Source organism: Salvelinus sp. IW2-2015, linkage group LG26, assembly GCF_002910315.2.
Source record: "Salvelinus sp. IW2-2015 linkage group LG26, ASM291031v2, whole genome shotgun sequence".
Lineage (NCBI taxonomy): Eukaryota > Metazoa > Chordata > Actinopteri > Salmoniformes > Salmonidae > Salvelinus > Salvelinus sp. IW2-2015.
In genome coordinates, this window is record NC_036866.1 from 20,874,192 (window position 1) to 20,891,057 (window position 16,866).

At 41.8% G+C, this 16,866-nt stretch overlaps 1 protein-coding gene across 1 annotated transcript in view; it reads left to right on the forward strand.

Annotated features, from left to right (window-relative positions):
- Positions 1-645: 645 nt before the first annotated feature.
- Positions 646-16,866, forward strand: part of LOC111952962 (cleavage and polyadenylation specificity factor subunit 5) — a 26,760-nt gene continuing 10,539 nt past the window's right edge. Inside the window, exons 1-5 of the mRNA XM_023972005.2 lie at positions 646-732; positions 11,437-11,584; positions 11,881-12,081; positions 12,265-12,328; positions 12,865-12,954. Of these exons, the coding sequence (XP_023827773.2) occupies positions 702-732; positions 11,437-11,584; positions 11,881-12,081; positions 12,265-12,328; positions 12,865-12,954 (534 nt within the window). The 5' untranslated portion in view covers positions 646-701. The remainder of the gene's footprint in view (positions 733-11,436; positions 11,585-11,880; positions 12,082-12,264; positions 12,329-12,864; positions 12,955-16,866) is intronic.

Below are 16,866 nucleotides of genomic sequence, written 5' to 3' on the forward strand. Positions count from 1 at the left end.
TGAGATGCAGGAGCATGGCAACCTAGAGCGCTGGAGAGAGAGCATACCTGACAGTACCCCCTCCCTCGCGCGTTCGGCACCAGCCGCAGGACGCCAACCCAAGGGACGATCCCGGGGATCCGGAGCGGCCCAGTCACCTCTGCTGATGCGCTGGAACCTGACAGACCGGCTGAGGCAGGGGAGCCTGGCGATCCGGCTGAGGCACGAGAGCCTAACGAGCCAGTGGAGGCAGGGGAGCCTGGCGATCTGGCTGAGGCATGAAAGCCTGTAGTGGCGCCTGGACCAAACGTCATTCCACCTGACACAAAAAAATCAAGAAAAACACTCAGACGCTTCCCGTAGGTGAGGCGTTATTCTGTAACGATGGGCGCTGAGAGTCGGGAAGCAAGTTCAGGGAGTGAGTGTTTTAATATATAAATGCAACATAAAACGAAACAAGAAACACGAACAACGCATAGACTTAGCACTGGAACAGAAACAATAACGCCTGAGGAAGGAATAAAGGGAGTGACATATATAGGAAAAGTAATCAGGGAGGTGATGGAGTCCAGGTGAGTCTGATGACGCGCAGGTGCACGTAATGATGGTGACAGGTGTGCGCCATAACGAGCAGCCTGGTGACCTAGAGGCCGGAGAGGGAGCACACGTGACATGATCGTTGGTATCAAAAGCAGCACTAAGGTCTAGGAGCACGAGGACAGATGCATAGCTTTGGTCTGACACCATTAAAAGGTAATTTACCACCTTCACGAGTGCAGTCTCAGTGCTATGATGGGGTCTAAAACCAGACTGAAGCATTTTGTATACATTGTTTGTCTTCAGGTAGGCAGTGAGTTGCTTTTTCTAAAATGTTTGAAAGGAATGGGAGATTCGATATAGGCCGATAGTTTTTTGTATTTTCTGGGTCAAGGTTTGGCTTTACCAAGAGAGGCTTTATTACTGCCACTTTTAGTGACTTTGGTACACATCCGGTGGATAAGGAGGATTTATTATGTTCAACATAGGAGGGCCAAGCACAGGAAGCAGCTCTCCAGTATTTTAGTTGGAATAGGGTCCAGTATGCAGCTTGAAGGTTTATAGGCCATGGCTATTTTCATCAATGGGTCAAGAGATATAGTATTAAAGAACTTGAGTGTCTCCCTTGATCCTAGGTCCTGGAAGTGTTGTGCAGACTCAGAACAACTGAGCTTTGGAAAAATACACAGATTTAAAGAGGAGTCTGTAATTTGCTTTCTAATGATCATGATCTTTTCGTCAAAGAAGTTCATGAATTTATCACTGCTGAAATGAAAGACATCTWCTCTTGGGAAATGCTGCTTTTTAGTTAGCTTTGCGACAGCATCAAAAATACATTTTGGATTGTTCTTATTCTCCTCAATTAAGTTGGAAAAATAGGATGATCGAGCAGCAGTGAGAGCTCTTCGATACTGCGCGGTATTTTCTGTATACCAGGGAGCTAGTTTCTTATAACAAAAGTTTTTTGTTTTTAGGGGTGCGAATGCATCTAGGGTATTACGCAAGGTTATATTTAGTTCCTAGGTTAGGTTGTTAACCGATTTTGTCCTCTGACGTCCTTGGGTAGGTGGAGGGAGTCTGGAAGGGTATCTAGGAATTGTTGGGTTGTCTCTTGGCAGGTTTGTTGTGGTGCCATATTCTTAACATTTTTTAATAATGGATTTAACCTCTCTTGGGTATGTGGGACATTAGCGTCCCACATTTGCTGGGCGCCAAATTCAAATACGGAAATACTCATTATAAAAATTCTGAAAAAAAACATATTTTACATAGGTTTAAAGATGAACGTCTTGTGAATCCAACCACGGTGTCAGATTTTAAAAATGCTTTACAGCGAAAGCATACCTTACGATTATTTGAGAACATAGCCCACTAGACAATTCATTACAAACAGTAACCAGCCAAGTAGAACAGAGTCAGAGTCAGAAATAGAGATYAAATGAATCACTTCCCTTTGATGATCTTCATATGGTTGACTCGGCAGACATTCATTTACTCAATAAATGTTTATTTTGTTCGATAAAGTCTCTTTATATACAAAAACCTCCGTTTTGTTCGCGTGTTTTCTTCAGTAATCCACAGCCTCAAACGCAGTCAAAACAGGAAGAGAAAAACAAATTGTATCCGTAAAGTTCATAAACATGTCAAACGATGTTTATATTCAATCCTCAGGTTGTTTTTAGCCTAAATAATCGATAATATTTCAACCGGACAATAACGTCGTCAATTTAAAAGGTAAACAAGAATTGCTCTCTCTCTGTCGAGCGCATGAAAAAGCTCTGCGACACTTTAGCATCCAGTCATTCCGAATGCTCTTATTCCCTCATTTTTCAGAATACAAGCCTGAAACTATTTCTAAAGACTGTTGACATCTAGTGGAAGGCATAGAAACTGCAGTTTGAGTCCTAAGTCAATGGATACTGTTATGGCATTGAATAGAAAACTACAAAACCAACTAAAAAAACTACTTCCTGAATGGATTTTTCTCAGGTTTTCGCCTGCCAAATCAGTTCTGTTACACTCACAGACACTATTTTAACAGTTTTGGAAACTTTAGAGTGTTTTCTATCCAAATCTACCAGTTATATCCATATCATATCTTCTGGGCCCGAGAAGCAGGCAGTTTAAATTGGGCATGCATTTCATCCAAAATTCRGAATGCTGCCCCCTACCCTAGTGAAGTTTTAATGGTGCTCCGTGGGATGTTCAAAGTTTCTGATATTTTTTTATAACGCAACCCTGATCTGTACTTCTCCACAACTTTGTCCCTGACCTGTTCGGAGAGCTCCTTGGTTTTCATGATGCCGCTTGCTTGGTGGTGCCCCTTGCTTAGTGTTGTTGCAGACTCTGGGGCCTTTCAGAACAGGTGTAGATACACTGAGATCATGTGACAGATCATGTGACGCTTAGATTGTACACAGGTGGAATTTATTTAACTAATTATGTGACTTCTGAAGCTAGTTGGTTGCACCAGATCTTATTTAGGGGCTTCATAGCAAAGGTGGTCCCTTTTGGTCCAAGCGGGCTGTCATGTGCCTTTTTACTGAGGAGTGGCTTCCGTCTGACCACTCTACTATAAAAGCCTGATTGGGGGAGTGCTGCAGAGATGGTTGTCCTTCTGGAAGGTTCTCCCATCTCCACAAAGGAACTCTAGAGCTCTGTCAGAGTGACCTCCCTGACCAAGGCCCTTCACCCCTGATTGCTCAGTTTGGCCAGTCGGCCAGCTCTAGGAAAAGTCTTGGTGGTTCTAAACTTCTTCCATTTAAGAATGATGGAGGCCACTGTGTTCTTGGGGACCTTCAATGCTGTAGAAATTTTTTCGTACCCTTCCCCAGATCTGTGCCTTGACCCAATTGTGTCTCGGAGCTCTATGGACAATTCCTTCGACCTCATGGCTTGGTTTTTGCTCTGACATGCACTATCAACTGTGGGACCTTATATAGACAGGTGTGTTCCTTTTCAAATCATGTCCAATCAATTGAATTCACCACAGGTGGACTCCAATTAAGTTGTAGAAACATCTCAAGGATGATCAATGGAAACAGGATGCACCTGAGCTCAATTTCGAGTCTCATAGGTAAGGTATTTCTGTTTTTTATTTTTAATACTTTTGCAAAAATTCTAAAAACCTGTTCTTGCTTTGTCATTTTGGGGTATTGGCTGTAGATTGTTGAGGATTTCTTTTTATTTAATCAATTTTAGAATAAGGCTGTAACGTAACAAAATGTAGAAAATGTCAAGGGGTATGTATACTTTCTGAAGGCACTGTATACATATATTTTCATATATTGAGAAATGATAATCATACAGTGGACACCTAAGCTGATAGGCCTTTGCATGCAGTGCCCTGATATATTTAGTCTTTAAATCTCTGACAGCTGAACCGTGAGGTTTTAGTGAAGATTTTTGAATATTCACATGAAAATCTTTTGATGGAAACAATTGGATGGAAACCTAGACACCCTTTAAGACTCTGGTAAGTATGCTACTCCAGTATCACTGATTATGCCTGCACATTACGGTTCACCAACAGCCCATGGGGATGGGGATTGTCTCTATCTCTGTAATGTGTCTGTATCTATGTAATTGTATATGTATTTATGGTTAAAAAAATAGAGACCTCAATGGAAATAAGTCCCCGACTTGCAATCCCGGTCATATATCATATATACAACTTTGTGTATATGCAGTACCAGTTTGTAGAATAATAGTGAAGTTATCAAAACTATGAAATAACACATATGGAATCATGTAGTAACCAAAAAAAGGGTTAAACAAATCCAAATATATTTTAGATTTTAGATTCTTCAAAGTAGCCACCCTTTGCCTTGATGACAGCTTTGCACACTCTCAGATTCAAGATCCACATCAGCGTCCGCCATCATTTCCCGGACCAGAGATAGTACCATGAATAGTACAAGTTTTGATTGGTTTACAGTTTAGTACTCGGTGGCATTTGCCTGTCCAGCTAGCGAACATAAAAGTATTTAGAAAACATTTGCAAGAATTGACATTGCCAACAAACGGAAATGTCTTCAGAAGAAATAAATATACACAATGTTAAAAAGGCCCGCTTCAGTCAGCTGATTCTAGCCATCCTTTATGGTTAGTTCTAGTTGAGCAGCTTAGTATCCTATTCAGAGGACCCCTACTTTTGTTAGTGTCTTATTGATCAAGGTCACGTCAAATACTTATCACCACATCTCGTTCAGCCTATCAGCAGCCTTGATTCCTGGGACTTCAGTTTCAGCTGGTCTATGACCCCAGCACGCTGTGTGGTCAGAAACGTGCTTTCCCTATCATGATGAGCATTTCCACAGTTTTCCCTCCTGCTGAACTTTTCCTCCTGTGGACTGAATCCCAGCATGACTGATGTTTAATTAACCATAGTTAATGTCAGTTCTCACTGGACATGATTCTCAGTTATCTGAACCATGAGTGGTCAGATGTGTGTGTGAATGTGGACATCTTCTTCCATTAAACCCCCCTTAACCTGGACATCTGCCTCATCCTTGTTCTGACCGGACATTCTGTAGTGGTTGCTACCGGCCTTAAGAGCACCTAAGATTTCTTATTACATTCATGGTCCTTCGATTCTCTACAACCCTACCCCTATTTTTACACAATATGTAAAAACCAACTCCTCTGTCGACATCATCTTGAAAACTAAAGCCGATAACTTGCTACGGCCCACCACCTGTTTGTCGAGATTGACATAGTCTATTTATTGTGGTGTTGAAAATCAAACCATGATATTAAAACGCCTGAAGACGGTATTCATTGTTTATTGGTTGTGTGTTGACCATGTTGACCAGTAGTGTGTGCCACAGAAAGTATTTGACTCTAGCCACAAAATTAAGGAAATTAGAAGCGGGGGGAGAATTTCGGCAAGGCCATTTTCTTACCTGACGAAATTCGCCGCCCCCCCCCTTCTATTTTGGGACTGTAAGGCCTGGCACACTTCAGAATCATTTTGGTAGCTCATGTTGAACAGTAGTGTTATTGTCCACCTCCCCACAGAAGTGACACAGTTGGCTCAGGTCATCTAGCAAAACATAATGTCAAGTAGTCTATACATCTTTACAAGTATTTTTCTGAGCAAACAGGAAACAGGGAACAAGGCAATAGTATAGGTTTCTTGTAACATAATTATTTAAATACATGTGTTTTAGGGGCAATCTAGTCAGAAGTTGGATCAAAGATAACCTTGAAAGATCCATATAAATGTTGTTTTTTAAAAATCTACAATTATATTAAATTAGAAATTAAACATAACAGTGTTTTGGAGGAGAGGGACTGATATTTCTTCTCTCATGATGTTAACATCTTTGTCCGTATTTGAAAAGACAATCGACTCCTCCTTCAGAACACATTCAGCAAACTGGGGAAAAAATGTGATGGGCATTTTAGTTTTCCCCAATAAAATTAAGTTACACTTAAGATTCTAATTCGCAAGTATACAATGACCCAGCTATAATATAATTTGACAGTTCTGTTTTTCCTTTTAGTCAGTATACTTTCAGTAGGTTAATTGTACATTACTTATACTCTCATACTTACTTTCAAGACAAAGACCCCACAAGAAGTAACATCTTGTTGGCATGGGTGAGGAAGGTACCACACGCCCATCTGGAGATACTACACCCCTTCTCTCTCAGGAATGATCTGAACATATYTGTTAATACAAGTACAGCATCTGGAAACACTTTATTGATTACAATATAGAGATTAATAACAGAGGGTAATCTGAGAATGCAGGGATTCCAGCAGGGTGTGAGTTTAAGTAGTCAAATCTGGAGCTGACAAGGGCTGGAATGTAAATGACATGTGATCATCTCTGATTATTTATCATCTGTGTATGGGCAGGCATTCCCTCAGATGAAGAGCATATCCGTCTTGCTGATTTATGTGCTGTCATCCAGGTGGAAATGTCACCTGCATATCTGATGTAGGAAAATAGATAAATCGAGTGTCCTGTGAATATTTTTATGTATATGTCCTGTACATGTATGTGTATATATATCTTGGTATATATATATTTTATTTTAATTTCTATTATTATTATCATTATTGTGTTTTGTGGTTGAGGGGTGGGGGTGGGGGGAGGTTGATGGGGATGGGGATGGTCGAGGTGTCTTATTTCACTGTAGAGCCTCTAGCCCTGCTCAATATGCCTTAACCAACCATGTTGTTCCACCTCCTACATATGTGATGACATCACCTGGTTTAAACGTCTCTAGAGAATATATCTCTCTCATCATTACTCAATGCCTACGTTTACCTCACGTTTACCTCACGTCCTACGTTTACTCACATCCTACCTTACCTTTGTCTGTACACTATGCCTTGAATCTATGCTATCGTGCCCAGAAACCTGCTCCTTTTACTCTCTGTTCCGAACGTGCTAGACGGCCAGTTCGTATAGCCTTTAGCCGTACCCTTATCCTACTTCTCCTCTGTTCGTCTGGTGATGTAGAGGTTAATCCAGGCCCTGCAGTGCCTAGCTCCACTCCCACTCCCCAGGTGCTCTCATTTGTTGACTTCTGTAACCGTAAAAGCCTTGGTTTCATGCATGTTAACATTAGAAGCCTACTCCCTAAGTTTGTTTTACTCACTGCTTTAGCACACTCTGCCAACCCGGATGTCTTAGCCGTGTCTGAATCCTGGCTTAGGAAAACCACAAAAAAACMGAAATCTCCATCCCTAACTATAACATTTTCCGCCAAGATAGAACTCCCAAAGGGGACGGTGTTGCAATCTACTGCAGAGATAGCCTGCAGAGTTCTGTCTTACTATCCAGGTCTGTACTAAAACAATTTGAGCTTCTACTTCTAAAAATTCACCTTTCCAGAAACAAGTCTCTCACTGTTGCCGCTTGCTATAGACCACCCTCTGCCCTCAGCAGTGCCCTCAACATCATATGTGAATTGATTGCCCCCCATCTATCTTCTGAGCTCGTGCTACTAGGTGACCTAAACTGGGACATGCTTAACACCCCGGCCATCCTACAATCTAAGCTTGATGCTCTCAATCTCACATAAATGATCAATGAACCTACCAGGTACAACCCCAAATCCGTAAACATGGGCACCCTCATAGATGTCATCCTAACTAACTCGCCCTCCAAATACACCTCTGCTATTTTCAATCAAGATCTCAGCGATCACTGCCTCATTGCCTGCATCCGTAATGGGTCTGCGATCAAACGACCACCCCTCATCACTGTCAAACGCTACCTAAAACATTTCTGCGAACAGGCCTTTCTAATCGACCTGGCCGGGGTATCCTGGAATGACATTGACCTCAAACCGTCAGTAGAGGATGCCTGGTTATTCTTTAAAAGTGCCTTCCTCACCATCTTAAATAAGCATGCCCCATTCAAAAAATGTAGAACTAGGAAAAGATATAGTCCTTGGTTCACTCCAGACCTGTCTGCCCTTGACCAGCACAAAAACATCCTATGGCGTTCTGCATTAGCATCGAATAGCCCCCGTGATATGCAACTTTTCAGGGAACTTAGGAACAAATATACACAGGCAGTTAGGTTAGCTAGCTTGAGGCTAGCTTTTTCAAACAGAAATTTGCATCCTGAGGCACAAACTCAAAAAAGTTTTGGGACACTGTAAAGTCCATGGAGAATAAGAGCACCTCCTCCCAGCTGCCCACTGCTCTGAGGCTAGGAAACACTGTTACCACCGATAAATCCACTATAATTGAGAATTTCAATAAGCATTTCTCCTTGGCTGACTGTGCTTTCCACCTGGCTACCCCTACCCCGGTCAACTGCCCTGCACCCTCCACAGCAACCCGCCCAAGCCCCCACCATTTCTCCTTCACCCAAATCCAGATAGCTGATGTTCTGAAAGATGTGCAAAATCTGGACTCATACAAATCAGCCGGACTAGACAATCTGGACCCTCTCTTTTTAAAATGATCTGCCGAAATTGTTGCAACCCCTATTACTAGCCTGTTCAACCTCTCTTTCGTATCGTCTGAGATTCCCAAAGATTGGAAAGCTGCCGCGGTCATCCCAATCTTCAAAGAGGGTGACACTCTAGACCCAAACTGCTACAGACCTATATCTATCCTACCCTGTCTTTCCAAGGTCTTCGAAAGCCAAGTCAACAAACAGATTACCAACCATTTCGAATCCCACCGTACCTTCTCCGCTATGCAATCTGGTTTCAGAGCTGGTCATGGGTGCACCTCAGCCACGTTCAAGGTCCAAAACGACATCATAACCGCCATCGATAAGAGACATTACTGTGCAGCCGTATTCATCAACCTTGCCAAGGCTTTCGACTCTGTCAATCACCACATTCTTATTGGCAGACTCGACAGCCTTGGTTTCTCAAATGATTGCCTCGCCTGGTTTACCAACTACTTCTCTGATAAGAGTTCAGTGTGTCAAATCGGAGGGCCTGTTGTCCGGACCTCTGGCAGTCTCTATGGGGGTGCCACAGGGTTCAATTCTCGGGCCGACTCTCTTCTCTGTATACATCAATGATGTTGCTCTTGCTGCTGGTGATTCTCTGATCCACCTCTACGCAGACGACACCATTCTGTATACTTCTGGCCCCTCTTTGGACACTGTGTTAACTAACCTCCAGACGAGCTTCAATGCCATACAACTCTCCTTCCGTGGCCTCCAACTGCTCTTAAATGCAAGTAAAACTAAATGCATGCTATTCAATCAATCACTGCCTGCACCTACCCGCCCGTCCAGCATCACTACTCTGGACGGCTCTGACTTAGAATACGTGGACAACTACAAATACCTAGGTGTCTGGTTAGACTGTAAACTCTCCTTCCAGACTCACATTAAGCATCTCCAATCCAAAATTAAATCTAGAATCGGCTTCCTATATCGCAACAAAGCCTCCTTCACTCATGCTGCCAAACATACCCTCATAAAACTGACCATCCTACCGATCCTCGACTTTGGCGATGTCATCTATAAAATAGCCTCCAACACTCTACTCATCAAATTGGACGCAGTCTATCACAGTGCCATCCGTTTTGTCACCAAAGCCCCATAAACTACCAACCACTGCGACCTGTARACTCTCGTTGGCTGGCCCTCGCTTCATACTCGTCACCAAACCCACTGGCTACAGGTCATCTACAAGTCTCTGCTAGGTAAAGCCCCACCTTATCTCAGCTCACTGGTCACCATAGCAGCACCCACTCGTAGCACGCGCTCCAGCAGGTATATCTCACTGGTCACCCCCAAAGCCAATTCRTCCTTTGGCCACCTCTCAGTTCTCTGCTGCCAATGACTGGAACGAACTGCAAAAATCACTGAAGCTGGAGACTCATATCTCCCTCACTAGCTTTAAGCACCAGCTGTCAGAGCAGCTCACAGATCACTGCACCTGTACATAGACCATCTGTAAACAGCCCATCTATCTACTTCATCCCCATACTGTATTTATTTATTTATCTTGCTCCTTTTCACCCCAGTATCTCTTCTTGCACATTCATCTTCTGCACATCTACCATTTCAGTGTTTAATTGCCATATTCTAATTACTTCGCCACCATGGCCTATTTATTGCCTTACCTTCCTTATCTTACCTCATTTGCACTCATTGTATATAGACTTTTTGTTTTCTTTTTTCTACTGTATTATTGACTGTGTTTTGTTTATTCCAAGTGTAACTCTATGTTGTTGTATGTGTCGAATTGCTATGCTTTATCTTGGCCAGGTCGCAGTTGCAAATGAGGACTTGTTCTCAACTAGCCTACCTGGTTAAATAAATTGGAAATAAAAATTAAATAAAAGGTGGAGGTGTTGGGGGTGTCCTATTGAGGGCGAAGGGACCTATTGGGGAGGGTATTCTTCATGGAGGTACATTCAGTCATAGTTTTGCTTATTTTATTATTATACATTGATTTATTTTTTTGCACTCAACATGATTATGGATACATGCACTCATGTTGACTTGTATATTTGAACTTTCTTTTTCACCCAGAGTACAAATTTTAGATGTATTATTGTTATTGCTATTTTATTATTGCTACTGTACCTACACTCTTAAAAACTGAAACAGAAAAAGTGTAAAAAAAAATGTAGGAAAAGCCATAAGAGGTAAAAGCACGATGGGATGGGGGATTGAGGGATGGGTAGAGAGAACAGTAGAGGGCTCTGGAAACTATTACTGCTGAAATAACCACTTCCTTTTGTGACTAGAGTCTAATACTTCCTGTGGCACACATCAGATGGCATGATGGGTCACCAAAAATTATTCTGAAGTGTGCCAGGCCTTGCTGTCCCAAGATAGAAGGGTGGGGGGGGGAGAACTTTGGCAGGCAAAAATTAATTTTGTGGCTAGTCAATACTTTCTGTGGCACACATCAGAGTCAAATACTTTCTATAGAACAAACTTCTCGTCGGGATAGTCAACCGAAATTAATAATTCATGTATGTGTGTTATATTAAACATAGAGGAGGGAATAAAATGTTGGCAAACAATAAACATTTCAGAACTACTAGTCGAATATGACATGGAAGAGATGACGAATTTTGGCAAAGATATATAGACTAATACACTTGAAACAAATATCCACACTTAAAACTGCAGACATTACTAGTGCATCCCCCGCGATCAAACCGATATATAAAATTAAACGCAGCCTAACGTGATCAGATATCTTAACTACCAAGTAAATCGCAGCAATGAAGAATTGGAGTGCGTGCGAGTTCAAGCAAGTCGCAGCAATGAAGAATTGGAGTGCGTGCGCGTTCAAGCAAGTCGCAGCAATGAAGAATTGAGTGCGTGCGTGTTCACGCGAAGGGGGATTCTGGCAGGCGGGAGAACACCGGAGATATATGTTTTTTTTTGCGGAAAGAGTAGTGTGCTGAATTTTGGATCAGTTATCTAATGTTTTCTCTTCATTCCTGTTTTTGATTTTGACATAGGTGTATCCTGCTTATTTGGTGGAACGATGTCGGTTGTACCTCCCAACCGACCTTCAACTGGTTGGCCACGCCGTGGACTGAACCAGTTCGAAAACAAATACATCAGCCCGCCTTCCAAACCTCTCACGCTGGAGAGAACCATCAACTTGTACGTCGCTAGCTATGAAGTGCAATTGTTATTTAACTGTCTAACTAGATAGCGGAATGTAATTTTCGGTGTTGGGTTTTTAACTAGTTAGCTATAGGCCCACCTAGTTAGTTACGACACACAGTGCTCTTACATGTTGCAAACACAAAAAACATTCCCTAACGTTACTTGTGGAGTAAAGCCTAATTATTGTACAATATACACAATTACGTAGCTAGTTAGTTACATAGCATGCAAACACATTAAGAGTTTACCTAACTAAGCTGCTAACATTTTATTGGGATTGGCCCTCTCAGATATCCCCTCACGAATTACACGTTTGGTACAAAGGAACCTCTCTACGAGAAGGATAGCTCGGTGGCGGCTCGGTTCCAGAGGATGCGCGAGGGGTTCGAAAAAATAGGCATGAGGCGGGCAGTGGAGGGTGTTCTGATCGTACACGAACACAGGCTACCACACGTTCTACTGCTGCAGTTGGGGACAACCTTTTTCAAACTGTGAGTTGGTTCTCATCCCACCTCTGCAACAATGTTGCATGGTGCCAGTTACTAATGTGTAAGCAACTAAGCATTTACAAGGAAAAGCTTGACACCTCTCTAACTGGCAGGAGCATATAGTCTAATTTTAAAGTCAACAAAAAGTGCCCCCCAACTGTATTTTTGAAACTTAATTGTGTGCAGTCCTGGTGGAGAATTGAATGCAGGGGAGGACGAAGTGGAAGGACTGAAGCGATTGATGACAGAGGTAGGCAGGCAACATGGTCTTCATTCAGATTAGTATCATGAAACGTGACCTGATCATCTGGAAAGATTTGATTAGTGACATCAAAACCATTCCATTTACTTTGGTGGAAAACTGGGAGTGGCATAGAGGTTGGAAACAATTGGTCAGCTCTGACAAGATGGAAGTGGCTTATCACTGGCAACAATGGACAATAGAACCACTTTGACATCACACTGCAGACCATTCTAGGTAAAGGGTTACGTACTTTTCAAAATGTCTCATGTTGAGCACTATTGAATGGTAACACATTGATCAGAAATTGAGGAGAAAAAATCCCATCACACAGTAAAACTACAAGAGTGATGGATTCCAGGGCAGATGAAGCAGCTGATTATTTCAGTTTCATTTGAGCTGGTTAACCATAGCATGACTACCTAGACTTCCCATTTGCTTGTCTACTGGATAATTATTTGCTGACATAGCATGCATAGTTGTCATACTGAAACTTGATTTTAGTTTTGATATTAGTTTAACATATGTGTTTTTCCCACGTCCAGATCCTGGGGCGGCAGGATGGAGTGAAGCAGGACTGGGTGATCGATGACTCTATTGGAAACTGGTGGAGACCCAACTTTGAGCCCCCACAGGTGGGTTACCAAGGAGTTATCCTTCCTGTCCTGTTACGCGAAAGGCCTCAGCATGCTTCGGTTCGGCTGGCTAGGCGGACCAAACGAGTGTGCTCGTGTAACAGATGTGAAATGGCTAGCTAGTTAGCGGTGGTGCGCYGTAATAGCCTTTCAATCGGTGACGCCACTTGCTCTGAGACCTTGAAGTAGTGGTTCCCCTTGCTCTGCAAGGGCCGCGGCTTTTGTGGAGCGATGGGTAACGATGCTTCGTGGGTGACTGTTGTTGATGTGTGCAGAGGGTCCCTGGTTCGCACCCGGGTCGGGCGAGGGGACGGACTAAAGTTATACTGTTACACTCATACTCCCTTACTTTCTCTAGGGTAGGGGGCAGCATTCGGAATTTTGGATGAAAGCAATGCCCAAATTAAACTGCTGCTTCTCGGGCCCAGAAGAATATGATATGCATATAACTGGTAGATTTGGATAGAAAACACTCTAAAGTTTCCAAAACTGTTAAAAATAGTTTTGTCTGTGAGTATAACAGAACTGATTTGGCAGGTGAAAACCTGAGAAAAATCCATTCAGGAAGTAGGATTTTTGTTGGTTTGTAGTTTTCTATTCAATGCATTACAGTATCCATTGACTTAGGACTCAAATTGCAGTTCCTATGCTTCCACTAGAGTGTCAACAGTCTTTAGAAATAGTTTCAGGCTTGTATTCTGAAAAATGAGGGTAAGAAGGCAGTCTAAATGAGTGGACCCTAAAGTGTCACAGAGCTTTTTCATGAGCAGACCGAGAGAGTGCTTTCTTGTTTACCTTTTATATTGACTACTATTGTCCGGTTGAAATATTATCGATTATTTGGCTAAAAACAACCTGAGGATTGAATATAAACATCGTTTTGACATGTTTTTATGAACTTTACGGATAAAATTAGGATTTTTTTGTCTGCCTGTTTTGACTGTGTTTGAGCCTGTGGATTATTGAAGAAAACACGCGACCAAAACGGGAGGTTTTTGGATATAAAGAACTTTATCGAACAAAAGGAACATTTATTGAGTAAATGAATGTCTGCTGAGTGCAACCATACATGAAGATCGTCAAAGGTAAGGGATTAATTTTATCTCTATTTCTGACTTGTGTAACTCTTCTACTTGGCTGGTTACTGTTTGTAATGATTTGTCTGCTGGGCTATGTTCTCAAATAATCGTACGGTATGCTTTCGCCGTAAAGCATTTTWAAAATCTGACCGTGGTTGGATTCACAAGAAGTTAATCTTTAAACCTATGTAAAATATGTTTTGTTTTCTGAATTTTTATAATGAGTATTTCTGTATTTGAATTTGGCGCCCAGCAGTTTCACTAGCTGTTGAAGAGGTGGGACGCTAACGTCTCACGTACCCAAGAGAGGTTAAGACCTTCAGTTGAAAAACTAGAAAAAAGCGGCAATGGTACTTTGTCCATCTTGAGACGCCGTAGCCAGTATACCTAAAAATAGAAAGAATTAATATAAGTTAACTTCACTAGGGTAGGGGGCAGCATTTGGAATTTTGGATGAAAAGTGTGCCCAAATTAAACTGCCTGCTACTCATGCCCAGAAGATAGGATATGCATATAATTAGTAGATTTGGATAGAAAACACTCTAAAGTTTCCAAAACTGTTAAAATAATGTCTGTGAGTATAACAGAACTGATATGGCAGGCGAAAACCCAAGGAAAATCCAACCAGGAAGTACTATTATTTTGAAAGGCTGTTTTCCATTGTAAGCCTATCCACCATACAAAGACTTAGGACCCAGTTCACGAGCTCTGTGGCTTCCTCAACARGTGACCAGTCTTTAGGCATTGTTTCAGGCTTTTACTCTGAAAAATGAGGGAGATACAGCACTTCCAATCAGTGGCCAGTGGAAATTTCCATTCATCAGCCATGCGTCTGATCGTGAACGCGCCTTTCTTGTTTCTCCTTTCCTATTGACGAAGCTTTTGTCCGGTTGAAATATTATTGATTATTTATGACAAAAACAACCAGAGGAATGATTTTAAACATCGTTTGGCATGTTTCTACTAACTTTTATTGTACTTTTTAAAAAGTTTTCGTTTGGAATTAGTGCACGCGCCTTCTGCATTCGGATTACTGGACAAAACGAGAACAAAAAGGTTTTTGGGCATAAAGAGGGACATTATCAAACAAAACAAACATTTGTCTAACATGGAGACCTGGGAGTGCCACCAGATGAAGATCATCAAAGGTAAGGGATTCATTTGAATGCTATTTCTGACTTTTGTGACACCTCTTCTTGTTTGGAAAATGGCTGCATGGGTTTCTGTGGCTAGGAGCTGACCTAACATAATCGCAAAGTGTGCTTTCGCCGTAAAGCATTTGAAACCTGACTCATCGGTTGCATTAAGGAGAAGTATATCTATAATTCCATGTTTAACTTGTTTGGGATAGGGGGCAGCATTTTCAGTTTTGGATGAATAGCATGCCCAGAGTGAACTGAGGACATTTCCGGCGCCAAAAAGAGATGGCCGCCTCGCTTCGCGTTCCTTGGAAAATATGCAGTATTTTGTTTTTTTACGTGTTATTTCTTACATCGGTACCCCAGGTAATCTTAGGTTTCATTACATACAGTCGGGAGGAACTACTGAATATACGATTAACGTCAACTCATCATCGTTCCTACCAGGAATATGACTTTCCCGAAACGGATCCAGTGTTCACCTACGAAATAACCACCCGCATCTTTTCGTATTTCCTCTAAGGCCCATCCACACGCAACTCTTGCCCTGGTTAAACAGCCACCACTAACATTTAGCGGCCGCTGCAACATACTGACTCAACTCCAGCCACTTTAAAAATGGGAATTGATGGAAATTATGTAAAAATGTACCACTAGCCACTTTAAACAATGCCACTTAATACAATGTTTACAATCCCTACATTACCCATCTCATATGTATATACTGTACTCTATATCATCTACTGCATCTTGCCATCTTTATGTAATACATGTACCACTAGCCACTTTAAACTATGCCACTTTATGTTTACATACCCTACAGTACTCATCTCATATGTATATACCGTACTCTATACCATCTACTGCATCTGCCATGCCGTTCTGTACCACCACTCATTCATATATCTTTATGTACATATTCTTTATCCCTTTACACTTGTGTGTGTGTAAGGTAGTAGTTGTGGAATTGTTAGGTTATTACTGTTGTCGGCTACGAAGCACAAGCATTTCGTACACTCGCATTAACATCTGCTAACCATGTGTATGTGACTAATAAAATTTGATTTGATTTGATTTGAACTGCCTCCTACTCATTGACTGCTAATATATGCATATTAATTAGTAGTATTGGATAGAAAACACTCAAGTTTCTAAAACTGTTGAATGATGTCTGTGAGTATAACAGAACTCATATAGCAGGCAAAAACCTGAAGAAAAATCCAAACAGGAAGTGGGAAATCTGAGGTTTGTAGTTTTTGAACTCACCCCTAATGAATACACTGAGGGATATGGGTTATTTTCACTTCCTAAGGCTTCCACTAGATGTCAACCGTCTTTAGAATGTGGTTTCAGGCTGCTCATGTGAAGGGGGCCGATGGGAGTGTTTTACTAAGGGGTCTGCCTACAGCCTCGTTCTCAGTCACGGCTTTCACTTGAGGGTTGCTCTCGTTCCATGGCAATTCTACAGACAAGGGAATTCTCCGGTTAGAACTGTATTGAACTTTTATGATAAAAACATCCTAAAGATTGATTCTATACTTAGTTTGAAAAGTTTCTTCGACCTGTAATATAACTTTTTGAACGTTTCGTCCGAATCGACCAGATCGCGCTTTTGGATTGTTTACCAAATGCTCTAACAAAAAAAGCTATTGGACATAAATGGACATTATTTATGGACACTATCGAACAACCCC